Consider the following 26254-nt stretch of genomic DNA (forward strand, 5'->3'; position numbering starts at 1 on the left):
GTACCTTCGTTCTCCTCTGCTGCCTGCAGCCTGGGTGGAGGAAATCCGACCGCCGCTTTGATCAGGGTAAAGCCTCGCTCTGCTGCGGGCTGCCTTGCGGTGGATCAGATCTAATTCTGACACTCTGTCCTACTTCTGGGTTTGGGGGCTGTGTTGTATGGAGAGGAGTGTGTGTCTCTTTTGTGCTTTTGCTGGATCGTCAGTGAGTGAATCATTGCTCTCGTTTCAAGCTGTGGAGACAGAGGTCCCTGCCAAAGAGGCATCATTCATCCAGTGGTGTGAGCTGACCAGGCGATTTATGTTCTACCTCAGCAAAAAAAAGAAAAACTGTTCCATTTGCATCTTATTCATTTTATATTGTTCCTAGCTTGTCTAGCACTAATGCAGACCACATTTTACTCTGTTTACAAGTCTTACTAAGTTTTGAGAACATTGCATTTGAATTTAGCTGACTTTGATGTAATGGCCGATAGATGGATGGATGGATGGATGGATAGATAGATAGTCAGGAGCATCAGATTAAAAAATAAAAACAGTTGTGATGGTGATTGTGAGACAGAAATAAGAAATAGTCACATTGCAAGATATAAAAGAATGTTGTGGGATATAAATCACAACTGGGACATAAAGATGCAATTATGAGAAATAAGCTCACAATTACCTTTATTTGTGTGTTTTTATTTTGTTTTATTATTTTATTTATTGCTCTTTTTTTTCTCTTTTTTTGAAGCCTGTTTCTCCCTCATGGGGAAAGAAAAATGGAATTGTGGATCAAAAATTAGAAATAAAGTCATGTTGCAAGATATAAAATTATGTTGTGTAATATAGTGGCAACTATGAGAAACAAGCATACAATAACTATTATATTATATTATATTATATTATATTATATTATATTATATTATATTATATTATATTGTATTGTATTGTATTGTATTGTATTGTATTGTATTATATTTACTCTAAGGCAGAAACAAGTTTTATTTTATCTGATATTTTTGAGATTAGCTGGTTTAATGGTCTGCTGCAGAGTTTTGGTGCTTATTCATTAGTGTAGTTTCTCTGTGGCTCTTCTCTGAGCAGAAGTTGGCAGTCTCTGTAGAGACTTCTCCTGCCTGAATGTTTGATCTTTCAACCTCATTAGCTCACTCAAGTTGCAAAGTGAAAGATTACTCAGTGACCGAGTCCCATCTTGTCTCATTTTTGCAGAATTCCCAGCCGTGCTTGGTTCTTTTGGCTCCTGCAGCATCCTCAGCACCACCGCTGCTTGGGCTGTTCTCAAATCAGATTAACCCATCTCCATTTTCCACCTGGCACAAACACTCGTGTGCAGGAGCCTTGTTTCTTCACTCAGTCACCCCCCAAAAAAATCAATCAGGTCTTTCATTTATTATTCTTCACCATCTGGAACTATTTTATCATTGATAGGTACATTGTATGCTTTTGTGAATATGCAGTTGTTCCAAAAACAATATTTGTTTATTTGTTTATGCACCTTTTGTGAAGAAAAGGCTCCCAGAAGTGGTGATAAATGGAGTATGGGAGTATTGGGGAGTCACATACAACTTTGATCCGAATTTAGATGTTACCTATTTGCAGTGTCACATATTATTGCCAATAGATAAGATTTAACAGAAACATTCATCTGAACTGATCATCCCACCATTGTTTGTTAAATGAAGCATCAGCTTGCAGGTGTTTTTGGGTAAAGGGTGTGTTTGACAGCAGGTGGGATGGTGTGACACTATGTTGGGGGGATCGGTGGACTGTAAGGGTCACTGAAAGAGACTGACCCTGCTCTGCAGACTCCTGTCCTCCTGTGTTTGGCTTGGCCTGGTCCAGGGCAGATCGATGGTCTGTAAAGTGGATTTGTTATTGCCTTGTTTGCTTTGGCAGGTCTTGAAAGCGTCCGGCTGATTACAGTCCCAGATGTCATTGCACACATTACCGCTCGGCGTTGCTCCTTCTAAAGGCTGTTTCTTTTTTCTTCTCAGGCTGCCTTGCTTCCGACGTTTTATTTGCATTCATACATGTCTGTGCACACTTGGCTGCTTTCAGAATTTAACCATCCAGGTTATGTTTAAAATCTAATTTTAAGTTGCTTAGCATTGATTCCGTTGCTAGTCCTTGACCCTTCATAGCTCAGGGTGAGTTTCTCTATTGTTTGAGTATTTTCAGATTCAGATACATCATTTTAGATTATGTACTTTTTTTAATTTAGTAATGGACTCTTAATACATTTCTGTCTTACATCTTTACGTCTTATTCTGTAGCTAAAAGACTCACAGGTTTAATTGACCACATGCAATGTCAAGCTTGTCGTTTCTATAAACTCAGTCATCAGTATTTATCCAAACTGTATTTAAATATTTATAACTTACATTAATTATTTAACATTAATCACTAAATTGAAAAAATTCTGTTTAATTGCCCTGACTTAAAATGGTGTTTTTTAGTTAGAATATTTATTTTAATTTCTTTGATTAATTATTTAATTTTTTTTTATTTTTCATTATTTATTTTGGTGTATTTTTAAGTTTGTTACTTTATTAGTTTATGTTATCTAGGTTCGCTTGTGTGTGCATATATATTATGACTAGTTATAGTAAGTAATAGTGTCTGTTGGCAGATCTGATTTTATTTGCAGCACAAATATTTTTCTGTCACTGAAGTACTTTAGGGGGGAAGTTGTGGCCTAATGGTTAGAGAGTTTGACTCCTAACCCTAAGATTGTGGGTTTGAGTCTTGGGCCGGCAATACCCCGACTGGATCTGATTTGAGTAAGGCACCGAAATCCCAACTGCTTCTCAGGCGCCGCAGCATAAATGTCTGCCCACTGCTCCAGGTGTGTGTTGACGGTGTGTGTGTGTTCACTGCTGTGTGTGTGCACTTTGGATGGGTTAAATGCAGAGCACAAATTCTGAGTATGGGTCACCATACTTGGCTGCATGTCATGTCACAACAAACTACAGTGTTAGGTATCCTTTACAGTGTTAGGTATCCTAAATAATTGTAGTTTTTTCAGATTACTGGTTTAAACCCGTAAGAGACCTGGACTCCCAAATGAGGAGATTTGAGACAAGTTGGTGAAGGTCTATTTGTCCTGCTGGAATGGCGTGATGTGCCCGGGATAAACAGCTTTGAGTGCTGGAAGGAGAGAATGAGTGAAGTCCCAGGTGGACGGCTGGATTTGGCCACAATCATCATATCAGATGCTCCTCAGTGGCTCCTACAACACACAGTCCTAAACTCACTGACTGATGAGACTTTACTTCTCTCCTCGGTCTTTCCGATAAGATTACTTTCACTTAAGAGGGTTTAGACTTGACAGTGTAGAGGAAATATAACTATGGCTGCATAGTCTTGGTTGTGTATTAACTAGGATAAGATTAGATTAAAGTTACGTTGGTGGTTTATTTTTATTTATTGGGTTTGTTTGTGATTGATTGATGTATGTATGAATGTAATCTCTGCCTACTCTCTTTGGTGCCAAAGTGGGCCATGACCTCTGCCTGGACCCTGGAGACAGCAGGCTGGCTGTTTGGCAGTACGGGTGGTGCTTGTCCTGCATGGCCCTGGAGTCTGGAGATCAGAGCTGTTATTATTGCGATGAGGCTCTGCTTCACGCTGCCACATCAGAACACAGCGGTCCTGCGCTCGGCTCCACTAAACCTATAATTGAACTTTCGGCACGATGCAGGAAGTGTTTGTAAGTGATTATAAGCAATATGTCTCTCTAAATTAGGCCTTTAATTAGCTCCACAGCTTGTTTTTTCAGCTTCATCTGCAACAAGTTTTTTTTTTTTTTTTTTAGTTGGCAGTTTTTGTTAAGAATACTGAGGGTGAAGTTTTGGCCCTTTTCTTTGAATAGCAATTTTTTTTTTTTAGTTGGCAGTTTTTGTTAAAAATACTGAGGGTGAAGACTGCCTCCCTCACAGTATCTGGGAATTGATTGGACTGTGAGAAGAGGTGTTACATGTCAAAACGAGTTCATATTTGCTTAAACGCTATTTGTGGCTATTTGGAATATCACATTTCCTGACTAAATTTGAAATGTCATCATATTTTCTGACTAAATTAGAATTCTGACTAAATTCAGAAATATAAATGAATAACAATTCTTATTGTTGTGTTTTTTTTTTGTTTTTTGTTTTTGTATGGATTTGTAGTTTTTGTTTATAAATATGATGACATTTTAAATTTTGTTTTGTTTGTGTACCATGTGGTGTGTAATTTTTGCTCTGACCAAGAGAAAATGTATTTAAAACTTTATTATTATTATTATTATTATTATTATTAGTATTATTATTTAGTGCTGTGAAATGATTAATCACATCCAAAATAAAAGTTGTGTTTATATTTATATTTCTGAATTTAGTCAGAATTCAAAGTTTTTGTTTACATAATATTTGTGTGTACTGTGTATATTCATTATGTATATATAAATATAAATATTTGATTTGATATATTTTATAAATTATATTAATATAAATATATACATGTAAATACATGTATATATTTTCAAAATATATGCTGTACTGTATGTATTTGTAAACACAATACACACATAAATTCTGTAATCAAAAACTTTTATTTTGGATGCAATTAATCGCGATTAATCGTTTGACAGCACTATTATTATTATTATAATAATAAATGGTGATGATGATTAAATACTTTGCTTACGTACCACATGGTGTCAAGTTTGCTTTGACCAAGAGAAAATGTATTTAAAACTTTTTTTATTCAATATTTTTATTATTATTATTATTGTTATTATTATTATTATTATTTGATATTATATTTCTAAATAAAATTTATTTTCAATTTTAAAAAGTATTATTATTATTATTATTATTATTATTATTATAATAAATGATGATGAAAAATTGATACTCTTCAATTTTTTGCTTATGTACCATGTGCTGTGTCAGGTTTGTTCTGACCAAGATAAACTTTTGATGATTTTGTTTGTTTAAATGTAGGTAGAGTTTAACTTGATTGTAGGTTGTTTACTGTTGTACGTTAATGTACGTGTGTTCATTAGTTATTACATCATGGCTTATCCAATCAGATTTAACAGATAAGAGCTTCAGTATCTGTTTTATAAATACAACATATACAGTTCTTCCTAAACTTTATCTGATTTAACCTAGTAGTCCACTGCTGCTCTGTCATGGAAGAGGAGAATCCAGGGTCCACAGACCTGGTGGGCAATCAAGTCATTGTTCCAGTCAGGTGTAACAGTCCTTCCAATCAATCAGATCACTTTCTCCCGTAGTGCAGCCTCTGTGGTGCACATCACCAGTCTGATAGATAATGCCATCTGACAAGGCCAGGGCCCTATGGACGTGTCTGTGCGAGGGTGGAACTCTACGGCGCTAACCTCCCATCTCACAGCCAGCTGAGACCTCTGTCCTCTGCACGTCTTCACTCTCTCTCTCACTTTCTCTCCTCCCTGGTGGACATGAGACAAATTGTTGTCCATGCGATCCTAACTTAGTTAGCTGGACAAACGCAGGAATCACCGTCGCCATGTCTGTCTGAGCGTCCCTCCTCGTTACAAATGAGATCACAAAGCCCCCTGAGTGCCCTGAGCGTGACTTTCCATTTCTGCTCGCATGAGAATATCTAAATAACATGCTGCTATTTAGTCATCATGCGTTAAGAAAACAGTAAACAGAATGCAGTGCGAGTTTATGTTTGTACTGGGTCATTTCCTGACTGAAAGTGTGAACTATCAAGACCCTCGGAAATGCAAACACTGTAAATAAATGCTGAAAGGGACACAGGGAGAGTGTTTTTGGTTTGGGCTTGTTGCTTGAATGGGAATGCTGGGCAGCAAAATGTATTTGAATGCTTAAGTCACACATAAAAATTTATACATTTCATTACATAGGCATAAACTGTAATTAAAATGCGGACCAGTAGTGATAAGCCAGTGATTATTTTCATTTGATGGCCTGTAGGCCAAAAATGATCAGTATGCTATACTGTTTTATCTAAATAAATTTAAAATAAAAAACTAAAATAAATCCTTTTATATGCTGCAAGTCAATTTAGGCATCACAAAGTGTAATACATCCTGGTGTCATGTAGACAATTTATTTTTTATGAGCGCAAAGTCCTTTGTATTTATATCATGGATCTATTCCTGTAGTCAGACCAGATGTAACAGGAATGTTACATTTCAGATTTATTGCATAAACCTAATGCATATTGTATTTGTCCCTGTGTGCATCTTCATTGCTCTGAGGTATTAGAAATATGTGTGTGTGAGACTGACAGAGAGAGTGAGTACAGGTGTGTGTTTGTGTTATGTGGGGATTAAGGCCATGTCCATCCGTCAAGTGCGGGCTGGCAGTCTCAGGCAGTGCATAGGCTCGGGTTTCCGCCGGCAACACTGGTCTGATGGATGGGGTCTGCTGGGATGGGCAGTATTGTGATTAATGTGGATACTCACCCCTAGCGCCAGATTTTACGCATCTCTCATAGATCTGAGAAACACGTTCATGTCCACACACACACACGGTATGCTTTGATGACACCATGTCTGTCTGTTTATCTGTCTATCCGTCTGTCTGTCAGTCCGCCTGTCAGTCTTTCTCTGTGTCTGTCTATCGTTTGTTCATTTGGTAGTTTATTAATTTGTGGTTTGATACTTTGTTTGTTCATTTAGTAGTTTGTTCATTTGTGATTCGATAGTTTGTTTGTTTGTTTAGTAGTTTGTTTTTTGATGTTTATTCGTTTAGTAGTTTGTTTATTTGTGATTTGATTGTTTGTTTTTTCATTTAGTAGTTTTTCAAATGTTTGATCGTTCGTTTAGCAGTTTGTTTATTTGTAGTTCGATTGTTTATTCATTCGTTTAGTAGTTTGTTCATTATTGGTTAGTTTGTTCTTTTAGTAGTTTGTTCGTCTGTGGTCTGATGGTTTGTTTGTTTAGTAGTTTGTTCATTTGTGGTTTGATTGTTCATTTGTTTAGTAGTTACTTCATTTGTGGTTTGATAGTTTGTTTGCTTGTTCATTTGTTTAGTAGTTTGTTTGTTTATGGTTTGATAATTTGCTTGTTTGTTCATTTAGTAGTTTGTTCATTTGTGGTTCGATAGTTTGTTCATTCGTTTAGTAGTTTATTAATTTGTGGTTTGATACTTTGTTCATTTAGTAGTTTGTTCATTTGTGATTCGATAGTTTGTTTAGTAGTTTGGTTTTTTGATAGTTTGTTCTTTTTGTTCATTTGTGATTTGATTGTTTTTTCATTTAGTAGTTTGTTCATTCGTTTAGCAGTTTGTTTATTTGTGGTTCGATTGTTTGTTTGTTCATTCGTTTAGTAGTTTGTTCGTTATTGGTTAGTTTGTTCTTTTAGTAGTTTGTTCATCTGTGGTCTGATGGTTTGTTCATTTAGTAGTTTGTTCATTTGTGGTTTGATTGTTTAGTAGTTTGTTCGTTTGTGGTTTGATTGTTCATTTGTTTAGTAGTTTGTTCATTTGTGGTTTGATAGTTTGCTTGTTTGTTTGTTTAGTAGTTTGTTCATTTGTGGTTTGATTGTTCATTTGTTTAATAGGTTGTTCATTTGTGGTTTAATTGTTCATTTGTTTAGTAGTTTGTTTGTTTATGGTTTGATAGTTTGCTTGTTTGTTCATTTAGTAGTTTGTTAATTTGTGGTTCGATAGTTTGTTCATTCATTTAGTAGTTTGTTCATTTGTGGTTCTATAGTGTGTTTGTTCATTTCTTTAGTAGTTTGTTCATTTGTGGTGTGATAGTTTGTTCATTTTGAAAATGCATTTAGAAAATGAATTTAGATGAACTGAGGGTGAAACAACAGTAACAAACTCACAGGTCAACTGTGTTAATGATCCAGTGTAAAACTTAAGATTTCCTCTACAATAATGTACTATATATAATTTCTGTCAAACAATAAACAAGATTAGCAATTTGTAAAAGTAAAAACAATGAACAAGCAGCAAGTGCACTGAGAGTCCGCGTTCAGTTTGTTCAGTTTTTTTCATTTGTTGTTCACTAGTAAGTTTGTTCATTGGTTCATTTGATGTTTGTTTGATCTGTAAATCTCCAAACAGAGAGGCTTTTAAAACATTTTTTATTTTTTTAAACAAAACTTTGTCAATCCTTTGACTTCACAAGCTTTTCTATTTAAAAAGTTATAAATTTCTTATATGAATTTCTTTTAATTTCAGTTCATTTTTATTGTAATTCCTTATGTTCAAATTGCTATTCTGCTGTGTTTATTTACATTCAAATTACGTTTAGTAAAAATTAAAAGATTCTTAGTTTAATTCTGAATAGTGCACAAAAAAAAAATGTTTTTCTTTGTTTTATTATCAACTTAGTTGAAACGATTCATTTTACAAGTTTGAGCACAGTCCAAGTGACTGAGCCTCGGAAATTTTCGGCAAATATTGCAATTTGCCAACTGTGATTACCATGAACTCTTGCCATGCTGAAGGTTATTGGCAAGAACAGCTTAAATATAAGTAACTGTGTCTGTTGTTGTTTTGTATAAGATTTGGTAGTACTTGGAGTGCTGATTATTGAGTCAAGCCCTGGCGTCATTTTTTGTTCATGGATCGGTATAGCCCCGTAGAGTTTGGCTCTGGCGAGCACGGGAGGGGCTCGATATGTTCCAGCCTGTCAGAGAAATGAATGCACTCAAGTAGCTGTGAAACACATTAGCTTCTCAGCATAAACAAGACGTCTGCCTCATTAAGTTACAGCGTAATACAATATTCTTCCATATCAATTAGGCGTTCCTGCCACTTTGGCTGGTGGAAAACGGCTTCTTGCTCGTTCATATTAGGCCACGTTCTGTTTACACAGACTCCATCAGTTTCATGTATTAGAAAAGCCTCGGGACACACCTAATATGCGAACACTGTTTAACTCAGTAGCATATATTACGCTAATGTGCCGAACTCCGGCGTGAGTGGTGAAAGACTTGACTGATCAACACTCGGATGTGTGTATACAGTCTGTTTGCGTGCGTATGTGTGTGAACCCTGCTGAACAGGGCCATGGGAGTGCGCTCTCTCGCCCGAGCTGTCAGAGAGCGGGGCAGTTTGTCAGCAAACACACCCTGCAGGGTCTGCTCTGCGTCAAGCGTGTCATTCTCCTTTAATCATTGCAGAGACTGCGGCGCTCTTTATTATTAACGTGGTCCCGTGGCCCCCGATTCGAAGCGAAGGAACGGGAAAGGAAAAACACACAGCAGCGTTGTCCCAAGTGAGGTAGCACTCATTTCTGCGCTCGTTTATTTCCCGGACGTCGAGCGAGAACCGCAGAGGCTGCAGCAGCCACGCTGTTCGCTAATGCTGATGTTTGATGTTGAGTTATGGGCTTCTGAGGGCTTCTGAGAGCAAATAATGAGAAGAGTGGATTGAACTTGGAAATGGAGGTGGATGGGACAAGTTCAGCAGCCCCACTCTTGCCTGGAATTGCTCTTAGGGAGGGTAAAGGGAGAAGTGGACCCTATATAAACCAGTGGGTTTTAATACTGATGATGCCCTCACCAATCACAACATCACCCCTATTGCTTTAATCATCAATGCAATGGGTTTCTTCTGACATTAGCAAGATATTCACCTGTGCACCTGTGCACTCAATAGCAGATGGGGGCTTGTGAAAGCTCCTGTGTGTTTTTGCAATCTGACATGGACGCAAACATTCATTTAATATATAAAACCTTACACAAACTTCATGAATTGGATTTCTAGTGCTGTATTTCAGGCTTCCTTTACATCTTAGCATTCTACTAAAGTAAGCATGTTTTTTTTTAACCAAAATGATCTACATTTACTCCAACACTGACATCAAAGTGACATATGATTATTAGCAGTGTGCATATAATGCACATAGCTGTAATCTAATAATAGAATCACATTTGCATTGATATCTTCAATAATTGTGGTCAAAAACTATTTCAAACCATCTAAAAATGTGTTTTCAGTGATCGGCTTCACTATCCAATCACCTAAAATGCATGTTAATGCCAGATGTAGTGGATGAGTTTTTGGCTTCCTGTTTGTGCCTCTTCTCCAGCCCATCTCTCAGCGGAATGAATAAGTGTTTTGAAACCATATATAATTAAAGAAGGAGAATACAAAGGGCAGAGCATGTGAACACACAAAAACATAGGCTTCTCTTAATCTGTTAAAGGTGTTTGGGAGCCCAGGCAGGACTTTCTAATCCAGATAAGCTCAATGGGTGCATTATGATCCAGTGCTATGATCGTTTCACAAACCTTTTGTGGAGACACCAGGTCATCATAACTCTTAGCGGCATTATCGCGGATTTAACCCTGATTTTTGATCCTCCTCCTGCAGGAAGAGCCGTTTCACACCCATGGAGTGAATAAAGGTGTTTTTATGAATAGGAGACACAATGTCTCTGAATACACTTTCACACTGACAATTTAAGGAGCTGCAGCCAGCGCCACACACGAAGCATTGCTCTCTTGGCTATTAAAGGTTTAAGGCTAATTGCCAGACAGTGCTCTGTTTTTCTAAGTTTGCGGACCTGGCTTTTGAGCGGGGCAGAGAGTGCCGTGGCTGAGTGAGCCGAAATCCATTGTGTGAAAGAGAGCGTAAAAGCCCAGTGAGGGTATTGATGGGATTACTCACACTCTCACAGCTAAAGAGCGAGAGTGAAAAGAGAGAGCAAGGGAGTAAATGATTTAAAAGGCAGTGTAATGTAATGAGGATGGGGGCCTTGGAGGTGGGGGAAAAGACTTCCTTATGGCCATCTATCTGACTGCTAATCCTCAGAGCTTACATCTACATTAACACTCACACATCGCCGCTAACAACTTCTGGCAGCTTTTGGGTCCGTATCGCTCTAGCTGTGGTGCGCTTGTCTGCAGCGCTGTCAGTCTGGCTTTTAGGAGCCGTTGATGCTGTGTGTGTCTGTATACCGGCGGCACTTTAAAGTGGTCTCTGATTAAGAGCCAGTGAAAGCAGGGTACACCGAGGAGCTGGAGGGCACGGAAATAAAGCTGGCCTGAGTGCCCAGTGTCACTCTTATCTGGAGAGTTGGATGGCTTGATCTCTTCAAAGAGGACACTCACTCGAGCAAGGCCATAATCAACTGATAATAAAGTTTACTTGACTAACAACAGGCCTCAAATGAATTCTGGCCATGCTGCTTTCCCACTAAAGTTGCCACCAAAGTTTTAGTAATCAATTTTATTAGCAGTTAGTCATAGTATTTTTATTTAGTTTTTTGTTTTATTTTAACTTTGATTCAGCTTTTACTTTTAAGTAACTCTGATGATTTGCCACCAGATTTAGATTTTTATTTTTTGCTTTTTGTTTTGATTTAGTCAGCTTTTATGTAACTTGTGATTTGCCACCAACATTTTTATTTTTGTTTTATTTTATATTATTTTACAGTCAGCTTGTAATTAGTGCATACTTTGTTGATCATGTGGGCACTTCCTGTTCCTGATCCACCTCTCTCTCCCTATCTTTTCCTGTCCTCCATCTACCCTCTTCTAAATAAAAGTGGCAGAAGGCCAGAAAAAGGTAGAGGTCTTCTCGGCAGGGGCAGATCAAGCAGATGCCTTCTTGGACAAATGACAGCCTGTGATTTACACACTGTCCATTTTCCACGAGAAGCCTGTTTGTTTTTAGATACAAGTGAGCAACATTACACAAGTCTAACACACTTTCCTGGGGATAATTGCTTGTTAGCTCAATTTCACTTATGGCCCCTTAATAAAACCTAATTGAATTAGCCCCACCTTTGCTGTTCTTCTAGGTGTTTACGCTTCTCTGGTACCCCTTGTAGCCCAGAAACGGGATAATGTGTGTCCCCCGCATGCCTCAGTAAACCTGCCATAACCCAAGGCTGTCAAGGTGAATGTTCTTTGAACTAAATAAAGAAAATCTCAAAAATGAGATAAGTAGCCCTGCGTTTGCCAGCATCTTGGAGATGACTAACCCACATGGGTTTTATGATGATAAAAAAAAAACAATTTCTCCTGCCTGTTAAATGTTAACATCACATCCTCATACCTCAGTGGTTCAGACAGGATTTCCAAGTGAAGAATCAAAAGCAACAGGAACACGCGAGGATCCACGTGGATCCGCTCAGCTCTTTTGTCTCACTCAGAACCTGCGGCAGGCATTTTATTATTGAATTGGTGAGGCTGAGCTCTGACGGGTGTGAATAATGCGGAATGTGAGCTGTAGCGGCTGTCAGCCTGTCTGATGAAGAGATCTTCCCTATTGGTGGGGATGAACTTCTGACCCCACGTCTTCTGTGCCGTTGTCCTTCAGCTGTTGGGCTGCTTTAAAATAATGCTCACAGATGTACAGCCTCCTGAACTTGTTTCAAACTTTCAGGAGTTTGATGACTTTGCTCTAGTCAGGTACTTGTCTTTCTTCTGAACAGGTTGCTGACCAGTAAGCTGAGCAATCAAAGTTTAGGATCAGTTATTTTAATTTATTTATTTATTTATTTATTATACTTTTTATCCAGCACATGTTTTAATCAATAAAATTTATTTAAAGTAACAGGAGAGACATTTGTAATGTTTCCATTTCAAATAAATGATTTTCTTTTTTACTTTTTTAGAAAAACAACACATTTTTTAACAAAACATTGAGCAGCACAATGATTTAAAACAATAATAAGAAGAAATGTTTCATGAGCACCGAATCAGGATCATGTGACACTGAAGACTAGAGTGATGGCTGCTGAAAATTCGGCTTTGCCATCACGGGAATAAATGACATTTTAAAATAGATTGCAAATAAAAAAGTTATTTTATAATACTTGCAATATTACTGTTATTATTGTATTTTTTACAAACAAATGCAGCCTGACCACAAACTTTTGAACGGGCAGTGTATATATTATCATCATCATTATTACTTAAAAAATACGAAAATTCAGTATATATAGTTTATGTATTCATTCCATTTCCTTTCGTTGATCATTTTAATTCTTATACTTTATTTTCAAATGTATTTTTATTTTATTGATTTGATTGAAAGTTGATTTCTGTACTCAGTTTTTGGTATTATAAAATATCAAAATCCTATAAGACCAAAGTGCTGTTCAGTATGTGCTTTAGTATCTTTTGTATTTCAGAGCTGTTGATTGTGGGCAGCAGGTACGGTTGCCACTCCCACTCTGCCTGCAGGAAGTTGCTTTGATGGCAGGCCTGTTGACTTGGGCGATTTCAGTGCTTTGAGGAGTCAATGGCAGACACAGGACAAACAGCTTTTTATGAAGTGGTATGAAGTTATCTGCTGTCTGTGAGTCTGGCCGGGCTGGTGTTTTACAGCAGATAACAGCAGGCCTCTTGCCTCCCTATCAGCGCTGCGCCACCGGCCGCCCGCGCATTAGCGCCTGTCAGAGGCCTCGAGTGTGGCTGAGGGTTTGCAGGGGAGGCCAGACAAGGCCAGATAGCCGTTGGCCTGCAGATCAAAGGGTCTCCCTACAGGCCATTCAGATAAAGCAGCTGTATTTCATGCAGCAGGTATCTATAACAGAAAGACGCCACTGTCTGAAATGCAGCATCACGGGAGACAGACAAACTGCGCTACCTTAACACCCCTCTCCTTATGCAATATCTCTTTTATTGGCCTAGGCGCTTATTGCTGGAAAAAATGAGCCCAGTGTTTTTGTTTGAAGTCATATTGGCCCACAGTGGTGTTTTTCAGGGGTCAGTCATTTCCTCTTTGCTATCCCAGTCAGAGGAAGGCTGGGGGGGTCGGATGGGGCTTGAACTGCTATGTGTGCCAGATAAAACACAGATAGCTGTTTATGACCTCCGAGTTACACCAGGCTAGCCATAGACACTTTTCAGGTTCATTATGTATTATGACTTCAGTGAGACTTACAGAACGTTTTCAAGTTGATATGGTGTGATTTTGGTATGATCATCATCAAAAAATTTGATAAGCAACAATACATAAAGAACAGAAAAAATTGCAGTTTGCAGTGATAAAATGTACTCGTAATAAGCTTTAATGCATTGTGAATCAAAATCGTTGTTTGAACTGTTGTTCTTCTCTCTGTTTTTTTCTCTGGCAGGCATGTTTGACCGCAGTGTCACCCTGCTGGAGGTGTGTGGCAGCTGGCCTGAGAGTTTCGGACTGCGTCACATGTCCTCTGTGGAAGCCACCGAAGAGGGCCTGAAGGAGAGGCTGGCAGACGCAATGTCAGAGTCGCCCAGCAGAGACATTGTGGGCTCTGGGACAGGTGAGCACAAACCCTGTCATTTATGGTATTATGCACATCTTATAGGCAATTAAATGTCTTATCTTAAATCTTGTCTTAATGTCTTAAATCTAATATACCATTAAATGCAACAGATAATGTCACAGATTTAAAAGGATGGTTCTCACAAAAATCGTTTTTGTTTTTCTTTTTTGACTTTCTTAAAAAGTAATGTTTCAAATGTTTTGGTCCATATAATGAAAGTCACTGGGGCCTAGAATAACATTGGACCCCACTGAATTTCTTTGTATGGACATTTTATGTGACGTTCAAAAGTAGAATATGTATTGATAACTCTGTTTATTAAGATAAAAAGGTATAAAACTGTCACTGGGGTGTTACCCTTTCAAAAAGTACCAACATGCACTTTAGCACTTAAGTACTAATATGTAGCATTTACGAAGATGTACCTTTTAGATTTTGTACCTTAGGGTACCCCCCTATTGCCAGCTTTGTACCTTTTTCCTAGGAGTGTAAAGAAAAAAAAAAAATTTTTCTTTTTTTGTTAAAGACCTACCAAAAGAACTTCAGTCAAGTTTGTTCTTCTCATTAGTAGCTCATTAAGCTCAAAAGCAAACTAACTCCCTCAGAAGTTAATATGGTAAACTCTATTGTGTTCGATTTGCTCTTGCTAATTCCTCCAGTGACTAGGGGAATCAGTTATGTCTCCTCAATCCTGTTTGAATTACACAGAGATAAGAATACGTCCTGGCGTATTTACGTGATTTCTCGGACAGATCTTGGAAAAGACACATTTCAGAGGTTTTACAATAACAAATTAGGTCATTCGCATTGAGGCGGCCGAGCGAAGCAAAATGAGGGGGGAAATTGCCACTCTTGACAATCCAAATGTTTAACTCATTTAGGAAGCTGCTGCTCCCCGGCCCTCCCCCTCGTCTGAACAAGACTTTCTTTGATATCTGGAGAAGATGGAGGTTGGATCCTGGACGCCGCTGCTTGGAGCAGCGAGGTCACAAGGCCCTAATGCATTTAGCATCGACTGGCCCTCTCTCGTAGCGCGTCTATTAGGCACTAATTTGATTTGTACCTATTCATTTGCAGTCCCTGCAGCAGCACCGAGTTGGCCCTCTCCATAATTGGTTCTGTCTCTATTTTTGCATCATTAGATTAAGCCCGACTCCCGGACACTTGTAGTCTGCGCTTGTCCATCCATTTATACAGCCTAATGTAACACAAAATTCATTACTGATCACATTACTCTCAACTTTTGGCCCCACGGGCTGGCGGATGAATGTAACGTTAAGCATCTCCTGAAGCAGGAAACCCAGAGTATGGACGAAAAATGGGTTGCGGCGAGAGGCTCTAAATAAACAGCATGGTGGCTGGGGACAGGGTGCTGGAGCCTCTGATGAGCGCTAGCCATCCGTTATGTCAGTCTGTGTCTTTTTCACCCAGACGTCCGGCTGCAGTTAGGAATCAGTGCCAGACTTTAAGAGTTCGAGCCATTCCCATTTGGGTCTTTGTTGAAGGTACCGACTAATGTGGCAGTAAGTGCTGAGAGTAACGGCCGAATATTGGTAATTACCCTATAGTCATCCAGAGTACCCTCTTCATTTGTTGTCATGGGTCGTGTCTGGGTTTGTGTCTACACGGTAACTCGTGTTCTGTGAAAAGTGTTGCAGGATTCATGTGCGACGTAATACAGTGTGTTTGTATGTTGCAGCAACTCGCAGATTACGTTTGACAGGATGTAAGAGAATGCTATGAATTTGTTGATTTCCATGAAGATAGCACATCAAAAGAAAAACAGAGAATTTGTCAAAGTGACGATCTGTCATGAGACCAAATGAAAAACATTTTCAGTTTTGAAATTTCATGAACACTGCCTGAAGTTTCTTATGCTCACAATAGCTGCATTAGTTAGATAAAAATACAGTAAAAACATAAATCACAAAAATATGAAATATTACAATTTCATATTGTACTATATTTTTCGTTACACATATTTTAAAATTTGATGGTAAAAGCTGAATTTTCAGATGCAATTACTCCTTTATTAAGTGTCACAGAAATCATTCTTATATGTTGATAACATTTATGTGTAAGCCGTGATTCAAGATTTTAGCATGCAAACTTTTTTAAATTAAGGATTTAAGGCATCCTAGATAATTAAATTTAATTAAAATTAATACATAAATACCTTACTGATCTCAAACCTTTGAACAGTAATGTGTGGACAGACAGACAGACAGACAGACAGACAGACAGACAGACAGACAGACAGATAGATAGATAGATAGATAGATAGATAGATAGATAGATAGATAGATAGATAGATAGATAGATAGATAGATCTGTAAGATAAATATATCTGTAAATATAAAGCCACAAAAGATTAAATATAATCCTATGTTCTGCCTGTCTCTGTAATGAATTGCACATAGATGGTTTTACAAACACAAACTGAAGCACGCATGATGCTCGCGGTGATTTCAGCATCTGCCATCTAAATGAGGACGTAAACACGATAAACATCTCCAGAACTGCTCTGAGAGTCACTTCATGAACATTTTACCGTTTGATTTGAGTAAAACTAGTGTCATATCACATACACAGAACTGTAAAGGTATTCACGGCAACCCGTCAAAATAAAAGTCTGGTTTGAAAAAACGACAATAGAACGTACACAGCCTACTACTACTACTATTACTACTACTAAAATGAAACAAACATTATTTTAAAGCAATAATCACACAACATTTCTTCCATGTTTTAATTTTAATAGTAAATCCCCTTTGTTTGCCAAAAAATAAAGTTTGCTTAAAGTTCAATAATTAAATGATAAATTATGAAATTAATGTTTATGCCTTCATTTGATAACCAGAAAAATGTAAATACACAACACAGAATTTCTGAGGGGGAAAAAAATCACAAGGCTACTTCTATAAAATTAATAAATTAAGTTGTGTTATGCATTTAAATAGTTAGACATGCTAAAACACAGAATTTGGTAACAATAAAAATATATAAATAATATGGTGAGAAAAAATAAAACATTTCATAAGGCCCTAAACATGTATTTTTTGTTAAACTTTTAATAAATTGATGTGAAAATGTATATACTGTACTATTAAAAAGTAGTTGAGAAAAATTTAATGAAAGAAAACATATTTTTTTATTAAAGTGGAAATCAGTTTACTAAATAATAAACTTGACTGACTGCTACTTTAAAGGGATATTATTTGTGTTGTTTATTATTTATTTTTATGTATACTATATCATCTTGTGCAATTATTTGCCTGTCAGTTGAGTTTGTGGCAAAACCTTTTGCAGTGTTTACATGTTGTTTATACCGGCATAAATTTTATTAAAATAGATGTTTAATTTCAAAGTACAATTTGATTTCAAAAAGCTCCTACAATTGCATTTAGTGTTTTTCAGTTGAATAAAAGACAAATTTTCATATTTCATCATTGTGGATTTCTTTAAAAAAGTTTAAAAATCTCTTCTCGTCTCGTTCTCGTGAACCCAGTCTCGTGTCTCGTCTCGTCTCGTCTCGTGGAATAAGTGTCTCGTCGCACCCCTAATAGATACTGTGTAAATTAGGTAAATAATATTTATTTACTTTCCCACAATAACTCTTTTGGTCTTTAAATGGACCCCAATTTCAACCTCTTTTCTAGTGTGTAAGTGCCATAATTTTATTCTTAGACTTTTCACAGATTGAGGTGTGTCATCTAGACATGACTTTACAGTACAGCTGGTGTGGGATTTATCTGATCGGTTGTAAAGCAGCGTGGGATTGTTTCGTTGAGCTGTGGGTGAGCCAGTGCATCTGCATATGTAATATCTGAGCAGCTTTCTTTGTAGTTGTGGGACGCCCCGTTTAATAAGGCAGGTTCAGCCGGGAGCCTCTTTGAAGGGTCGAAAGCAGATGGTTTGACACTTAGCATCTCCTCACGCACAGGCGCTTCTTCAGAAGAGGGTTGTAGCGTCAGGGGACGTCTCAGACTCTTCTTCTTCTACTTTATCAGCAGCTAACTACTTCTCCATGTTTCATTCCATCTATCCCCTTCCTCCAGTCCACAGATTTTGCATTCTTGCATAGTTTAACATCAATGAAACTGGAAAACTGAGAACTGGGAATTTCTTCTCATGCAGGTAATAGAGAGTGAATGCAAGACTCCCAGTTTACCGTCACGCAAGGAATGTTAGAGAAAACTCTTGAAATGCAGTCATCTTAAAATTAGATTTTGGCCAGCGGCATAATGTTGCAAATTGGATTTTTGTCATTGGTGCTAACCTAACATAAATTCCATTTAAGCAGGGGGAAGAGGACAGGGCTCAACCCTGTCAAGCGCGGTGTCCCTCCCCACACCACCGCTGCCAGTGTTTACTGAGGTTACACACAGGGATTATGTCTCTGTCATTCTTCATTACTCCAGCCGCCCCAAAAAACACATTTATATCTATTTCCCCGTTAAGCCTACAGTACTGAGTGCACACTCTCAAATCCCCATCCCCCTTACAGAGCTCCCAGAAAGACATGACTCTTAAAAATTTGATAATGCTAATATACTGTCTGTCTTTAAACAAAATGCTGCAGTGGATATTTTTCATTTGGTTCACAAAAACTGTTTCAAAATCAGATATTGCTATTGTTTTCTAGTAGTGGTGTTGTCGTGACTTGTAAAAATTAATATAGCAATACTAAAATGTTTCTTCGTTGATATAGAGATTTGAATGCATGCTTGTATGTTTTGTGTGGTTGATTAGCACAGTACTGTTATTATGGAAAGGTTTTACAGTAATTGTGTGTCAAAGTTGAAAGGCCCCTCCTTTGTTGTCTACTGAGCCAAATATATGTGTTCTTTTAAAATTATTAAAGCCGATGGGTTTTTGTGCACTTGAAGGAGAGCCCACACTGTCGGAGCGGGACATGCCCCAATAGCTTCATTGTGAAGAGGATGTTAGTGACAGCTCTCAAGCACCCTCTCTTTCTTTCTTCCTCTATATCCCTTCATTCAGTTCGACCCTCAGGGCAGAGCTTTACTGTGAAAGCAACACACGTACATACACTCTCTAAAACACACGTACACAACACCTTTATATATACACACGTCAATGTTGTTAGCTTTTTAGTAATAATTTATAGTGTTACTAACTGCTTGACTATAGTTGAACTACTTTCATTTATGAATATCTAGTTGCTTGTTAAACTACAGTTTTGACGTAGCTTCCCAACACTGAAACATTCACATGGCTGGCCCTTAAATGGTCATGCATGGCAGCTGGTAAAAGACAGAACACATGTACGTGAGCATAGTTTTCCCTACATAAATGGACACTTGCATGCTGTGACCACCACTGAGCTGACTGAACTGTGACCGGCTGAACTTACGATGATTAGAGCTTTTGTCACGAAACTAGGAACAATGCACTTACATCCGCCAGTAACACACATCTCTACATACTTCTCCGATGGCTAGACACTCCAGGGCGCCAAAAATCTGTCTTCCTCTCGATTGGCTGTTAGCACTCATGAAAGAAGCAGGATGTTTGTTTTCCAACCTCTCCAAAGCCATCAAAACATTCATCACTCGATATTTTAGCCTTTGCACACTAGTTGTCAAAGTTTTCGTTTATAAAATTGTCAGGTCCTGTTTGAACGGTTTCTTTTTATGACTGAGTTAATTGTCTGACCAGGAATTGGTTATAGTTGGCTCTCACGGAATCTGTGCGCAGAACTCCACAGAAAGTTCCTCAGGTTTCCATAGAATTAGAATGACGTCATTCTGAAAAGTCCCTTAGTGCTTGCGTGTTTGTTTATTTAATATTTTGGCAAATTTGATTATGTTTTCAGCTATAGATAACCGTGTTATATTCTCAGCTTAAACTTTTTAATATATTTTAAAGGTGCAGTATGTAGGATTGACACCGAGTGGTTGAACTAGGTATTGCAGTCCAAATTCAAAATATTGGAGAGGGTTTTTTCACCCGGCACCTACTCCTCAGACTTGACGCACACGTAGGTTGCCAGATTGACAACACAAACAGGAACGAGCGCACTTGAAGATGAACGATATGAAATACGCTGTGTTTTCCACTAACTGGTAACCCAGGGTGCCGAAATACAATTGGGTAAACTGGCAGTGGGCGGGTTTCACAAACCAAAAGAAACACCGAGTGACATTCCGGCTTTTCAAAGGAGAATAACTGACTGTAGCATTGTTTTTCAAATAAACAAGTATGTTAACTTAGCATATTTCTTAAATATCTGCAAACATATTATGGTATTTTTATGCTTTAGTGGAGTCAAAATCCTACATACAGCACCTTTAATTTATTCTCTATAAATCAGCTGATTTTCCTTCTCAGACAAGTACAGAAATTTGAAAGTCTTGTTGCTGTCTGACAGGGCTGATAGTTTAAACTTCGAGTAGATTTACAGTAAATGTCTGTGGAAATGCTTACTCAGACTGAGCCTCACCATCTACTATTTAGTTCATGTATGCTTACAACAAATTGAGGTTTGACTGAGAATTAGGCATGAAAATGTATCAAACAGGCCTTAAGTTGGTAATGTGCAGCAGCTAATTACTGGCATAGCATATTATCCCAGCACACAATAGGGTAGATCCTGTTCTGGGTGTACTGAAAACCCTCTATTGTTTGCTTACCTGGTTAATGACGGTAATATTCCCTGTTTGAATTGGACTAACTCGCAAGTATTCTTTCGCCAAATCGCAAGCTATTATCAGAAAGAGCGTTCCGTGTCTTAATGTCACGGCTCATTTTAATGTGGTGCGATAGTCATCACTAAAGCAACAAGACACAGCTGAAAGCACAGCAGTCCCAGTCACTCGCCATGCAAAGAACTTAGCTTGTGCTAATCAATCATCTGCCACCTATACGCAGCACACGGACGATGGATTGCGTAAACAAACCCAGCTCTAATCTGGGTCTGCTCAATCTCCTGCCAAACCCAAGTTCCTCAGTGGAAGTGTGCTGGACCATGAAGTTGTGCTGCAAGTCTGTAGTGTTTAGCTGCTCTATAATGCCTGGTACATGTGAGTTTAGTAAGTAAATACATCCATATGTCATTTCAGTCTTCCTTTTCTTGAAACTGCCCCTCTGTAAACTGCATCTCTTCCAGCACACAGTGACCCTGCATTTGTGGGCAACAAGACAGGCGTGATCATAGAGATATTAGGTCCATTTCTGCATGCTATGTTGATCTGACCTATGTGGAGCTGTTGCTGAGGATAGGGCCTGCATTTCCTCCCCTCAGCACTCACCCATTCATCCAAGGATCAGTCTCTTCTGTCCAGCAAAGGTTTGAGAGTAACGTGCAGCGATAGGGTGACACGATGAAGAAGAATTCCCGCATTCAGAGGCTCTCTCCATCAGTGACACATTGGGCCTGGATATCATTTTAGCATTTTTTTCCTCGTTCTTCTTCTAGCCTACAAACTAGTTGCTAAAACAGTAAAGAAAAGGACGGAAGCCTTGATTGAGGGTAGAAACTGAAGCTTTCAGTAAATGGGCTTTTTGTTGAATTTTTTGAGACTGCACTTAACAGCTCGCTCAAGGGAGCGACAGTCAGAAAATAGCAGCTCGGAAAGAAAGAAGAGAGAAAGAAAGTGAGACAGCTGAGGGGGTGGAAGGAGCACTTTTAAAAGATGTTCCAGGATGTCTAGACATGGTGTTGGTGAAACATGACGAAAGCGCCAGGCATTTGAGAGCGCTGCAAATGGAAGCAAGAGGCAGGTGTCGGTGAGACGTGCTACGTGTCAGAGCCGTGATTCCACAACCGATCCGGACTCATAGGGCATTTACTGTGTTTAGCCTCTCCAGAGTATAAAGAAGAGTTCATTATTCAATACCACATTTACCTGGATCTTTCCTACTTCTCCAAACTCTTCCTCCCTCTCCTTTCACATCTACACATGTGCGTGCTGTATATATATATCAGTAAAAGAGGTTGCATGAATTAGAGATAGAGAACATAATGGAGGGTTTCTTGAAGGTGCAGCTGAAAGGCGTTACAGCGCTAACGGTCCACACTGATATTAGATCACTGACCTGACTGCAGCACTTTCCAGGAAAGTGAAAAGAGGAGAGAGGATGTGAAGTGAGCGAGAAAGAGAGAGTGTGACTGTCGCTGCCTGTGCTGCTGCCTCTCTTTCACACACACACGGTTCTCTAATGGCCTCACACTTAGAAAAGCACTCATGCACGCCTCTCTCGGAGCTGTGAATAAACATTTTCTCTCTTTCTTCCTCTAGAGGCGTTCCGACACTTTCAGGTGATCGTGCGCTCAAAGAGGACAACATCATTTAATGCTATTATTTAATTGCTTAGTGATGATCTGACTAATGCAAAGCAAAATGGCAATTATGCAAAGCAGAAAGCACATTGCTGTTTATTTTCTAATGTGTTTGTGGCTGGTAGATGAAAGTCCGGTTTGGAGTTGGCGAGCACGTGCGAGCTTGAGCTTCAGGGTGAGTGAGTGAGCAATGGTGCTTTTCAGTGAAAGACCAGCTGAGTGCAGGATTCCTCCTTGGGCTACAGGGCTTTAATGAACCTCACTCCATCAGCAAGACTTGTGTGTGTGTGTACATCTTAGGATGCTTGGCATGGCGTACGGCTCCGTGGCCGTCACATTGACCGTGCCCATCAATCAAAGAGACATAAAGCAATATGGACAGCAATTAAATCAACTAATTGAATCAAAACTCAAATTAAGCCACCAGCCTGAGTGGTTTGTAATTGTAAATGGCATGAGCCTTCCATCCCACTGGCTTAAATTTGAGACCTGCGCCTTGAGCAACTATTTAACCAATTTCTCTGCTAGCAGTAATAGACCTTCTTAATGCTGGCAGAGTGATTTTGTTTGACTTGGGTTTTTATTCAGAGGCTGTGGTCTAGTGCGATAAATACGAAATCAGTCGTGTTTGTTATCTCAATGGATTTGGCCACGTTTAGTCCATTTAGCACATTTGGAAAGTTTATCATCACTGTATACTATTCAGAAACAGTTTAAATAATCCAACTGAATTATAAACTAAATCATTTGAGAGTCATTAGTGGTGTTGCTTAGACAAAAATCGCTATGAAGTGTAACCATACCTGCCCACTCTGGAAGATTCATATGTAAGAGTTACAATGTATGTCACAAAGGTGAGTCACAACATTACAAACTGGATTTTACAGCAAAATATATTTTTTTAAAAATGCAACGTACTTGGCAACTTAAATTAGAATTAGGTGAGAAATTAATGTTTTCAGTTCTGCAAAGATGCATTAATTTGATTAAAAGTGAACACATTTATAATATTACAAAATATTTATATTTCAAACAATTGCTGTTCTTTTTAACTTTGTTCTTTAAAGAAAAAGAAAGCATCATGTTTTCTAGATTTTTTGTTGTTGTTGTTGTTGTTTGTTTTACTTTTATTCATTAAAGAATCAAAGAAAAAAGTATCACAGGTTCCCAAAAATATTAAGCAATGTATAGCAATGCCCTGCAAACCACCCAGAACACTAGCATTGTGCCAATGAGTTTTGCACGAGCAAAGACTATTTTCCCGTTTCACATTATCTCCAGCAAATGTAAAAATCTAGTTCATATTCTGCTTTTGTAGAACAGCACAAGCATGTGATATATCAGATACAGCAGACATTAGCATCTTATGTCAGAGGACAATATTTCCTCTCATATTTCCTAGAAACATTCTCTCTGGCTCTTCCCACTCATTCATCACCTTGGTGTTATTTCAGTGAAAGTAAGGGAAGGAAAAATTATAGAAGAAAATGAATCATTTAAGCCCATAAGTATATGTGTGGAGAGTCATTCACACCTCTGTGGTAATGCTACACTAGAGCCTCGTTTAGTTCGGACGTTACATGCAGGAACATGAATATGCTTTCATTTCAACACGCACTCAACTCACTGTGCTCTAGTTAGGAACACGGCAGCAATGGGAGATCTGAGAGTTTGTGCGTGGTTATCGTCGTAAGTGTGATTCATTTTTTAGCACTGTAAATTTTAGCATTCATAACTCACATTACCATCTGCAGCAGTTCCTCTTTTTAGCACTCACTCACTAGATTTCTTGCTTGCTGGTTGCTAGGATGGTCGATAGTAATGAAAAGCGTTTTTTGTGAAATAATCATGAAGCAGTAGACTCCTTTGGTCTGTCTTATGTTTGTACCCTCCAGGCCGTCTGTGTGCAGTAGTGAGATGATGTCTGGTCCCTCACACGCATCACCATGGCCTCCACCAATAGCGCGGCTCTGTTTCTAATGAGTAAATGAGAAATGCGTCCTTGCTGGAGGATGGTATTTCCCAGGGCAGCAGAGGTTACAGTAGGTTTTCATTATATGTAATTGAAAGCATAATGGAGGCCGGCCACCTTTACCTGCACTGCTCATAAAAGCTCATTCTGTAATGACCATGAAATATGGACTTTTACATGTGGGCGGGGCTTATGCCTTCCATCCTTTCTGATAGGGTCTTGTCGGTTTGGCAGCGACTTTGCTTCTTATCTGGAAAGGGGTCTCTCTCTCTGTCTCTCACACACACACACACACACTCACACTATTTATAGCCCAGACAGAATGAGTAAACTGGATACAGGATGAGGCCCTGTCACAATAATATGACCCATACACACTCACAATGCCCCTAAGCTGGGGTGTTGCTAATGCCCACTTTTTAAGAGGATGATTCCCTTAATGCCAGCTTTTAATTTAGTGATAATCACAGAGGGGCTGTGAAATAACTATCAACTGCGTGTGCGTACTGTATGTATGTGTGACATTGTGTGCACACCAGAATGTGTATTGTTTTTTTCTTGAGGGTGCAGTTAGGTCTGTTTCTGCTTGTGTTTAATGAGGAAGCCCAGAAATGAGTGACAAACATAGTACAAACATATCCAGTATCTTGATTGGAGATCAGAATTATTATTAGTAGTAGTAGTAGCAGTAGTAGTAGTAATAATAATTCAGGTTATTATTTTCATTATTACTATTATTATTATTAAACAGCGTATTTCACAATTTTTTTTCTTTAGCCAAATAGTTTACATTGTTTTATACATTAGTATTTCAACTTGATATATGTTTGATATGTTTGTTTGATACATATTCCTAACCTGGATGCATCTTCTGTGACATAAAATTAATTTGATGTGGATCTCTCAATCAGTTACAATGTCTGTAGTATATCAAAATTAACAATGGGTACCCTTTTTTTCGCGCATCCATATATCTTTATTTATCATTAAATGTTCTGCTGGATTATGCAAAACACCTCACTATGCATTATTCAGGAGACTTTTGACAGCTCCAGAGATCACGTGAAAACTACAGATAGTGTACAAATTTAAAATTGTATTACGGGTGTTGCCACAGCTTTCAAACTTTTTTGAGTGTGTTTCTAATGTATAGACAGCCAAGGTTTATTAAAAGCCCATCTTGTCAGGCAGAGACACATGACCTGGAGAGAAGAATGATGAGTGTGCTAATCAACTCCAGCTGCATCCATGCTACGATTAAAGCACAAACAAGAAACTGAACTCTTAAAGAGTGTATATCAGAGTAAGTTACGCCCTCTGTCCCGTTTCCCCAACTCTTTCCCCCATAATGAGGGCACAAATTGGGACCACTCTCTCATTGGTATTTACACTGGCACAGCAGTCTGATGAAGGGCTCTTTATGTGCTTTGATCCTGTTTGGTTCCCTTCTAATGATCAGTTGACTCCCCCTCAGTGCCCGCATGTTCTCTGTCACTCAGTAGTGTTCTTCACTGAGTGAGTCTAATGTGTAAGCATGTGCTGGTTACCCACAGCAAACAGCGTTCTAGGATCTAGAAATGTCTGTGCCACGCTGGACTGGTGTTTACTGCCGAAAAGCAGCCTGTTTGATAATGTTCTGCTGGAGCCTGCCACAGGGGCCCCACAACAATCAGACATGCCTGCAGTGATGCAGAAGAGGGAATAGAAACAGAAAGAATTTCACAGTGTGTGTAATGTGCGTATAGTTTTAGGGG

At 38.6% G+C, this 26254-nt stretch overlaps 1 protein-coding gene across 1 annotated transcript in view; it reads left to right on the forward strand.

The window, feature by feature from the left end:
* bcas3 (BCAS3 microtubule associated cell migration factor) overlaps window positions 1–26254 on the forward strand; it is a 218411-nt gene that overhangs the window by 187268 nt on the left and 4889 nt on the right. Inside the window, exon 25 of the mRNA XM_042739622.1 lies at window positions 14053–14220. Within this exon, the coding sequence (XP_042595556.1) occupies window positions 14053–14220 (168 nt within the window). The remainder of the gene's footprint in view (window positions 1–14052; window positions 14221–26254) is intronic.

The sequence above is a fragment of the Cyprinus carpio genome, chromosome B15 (assembly GCF_018340385.1).
Source record: "Cyprinus carpio isolate SPL01 chromosome B15, ASM1834038v1, whole genome shotgun sequence".
Classification (NCBI taxonomy): domain Eukaryota; kingdom Metazoa; phylum Chordata; class Actinopteri; order Cypriniformes; family Cyprinidae; genus Cyprinus; species Cyprinus carpio.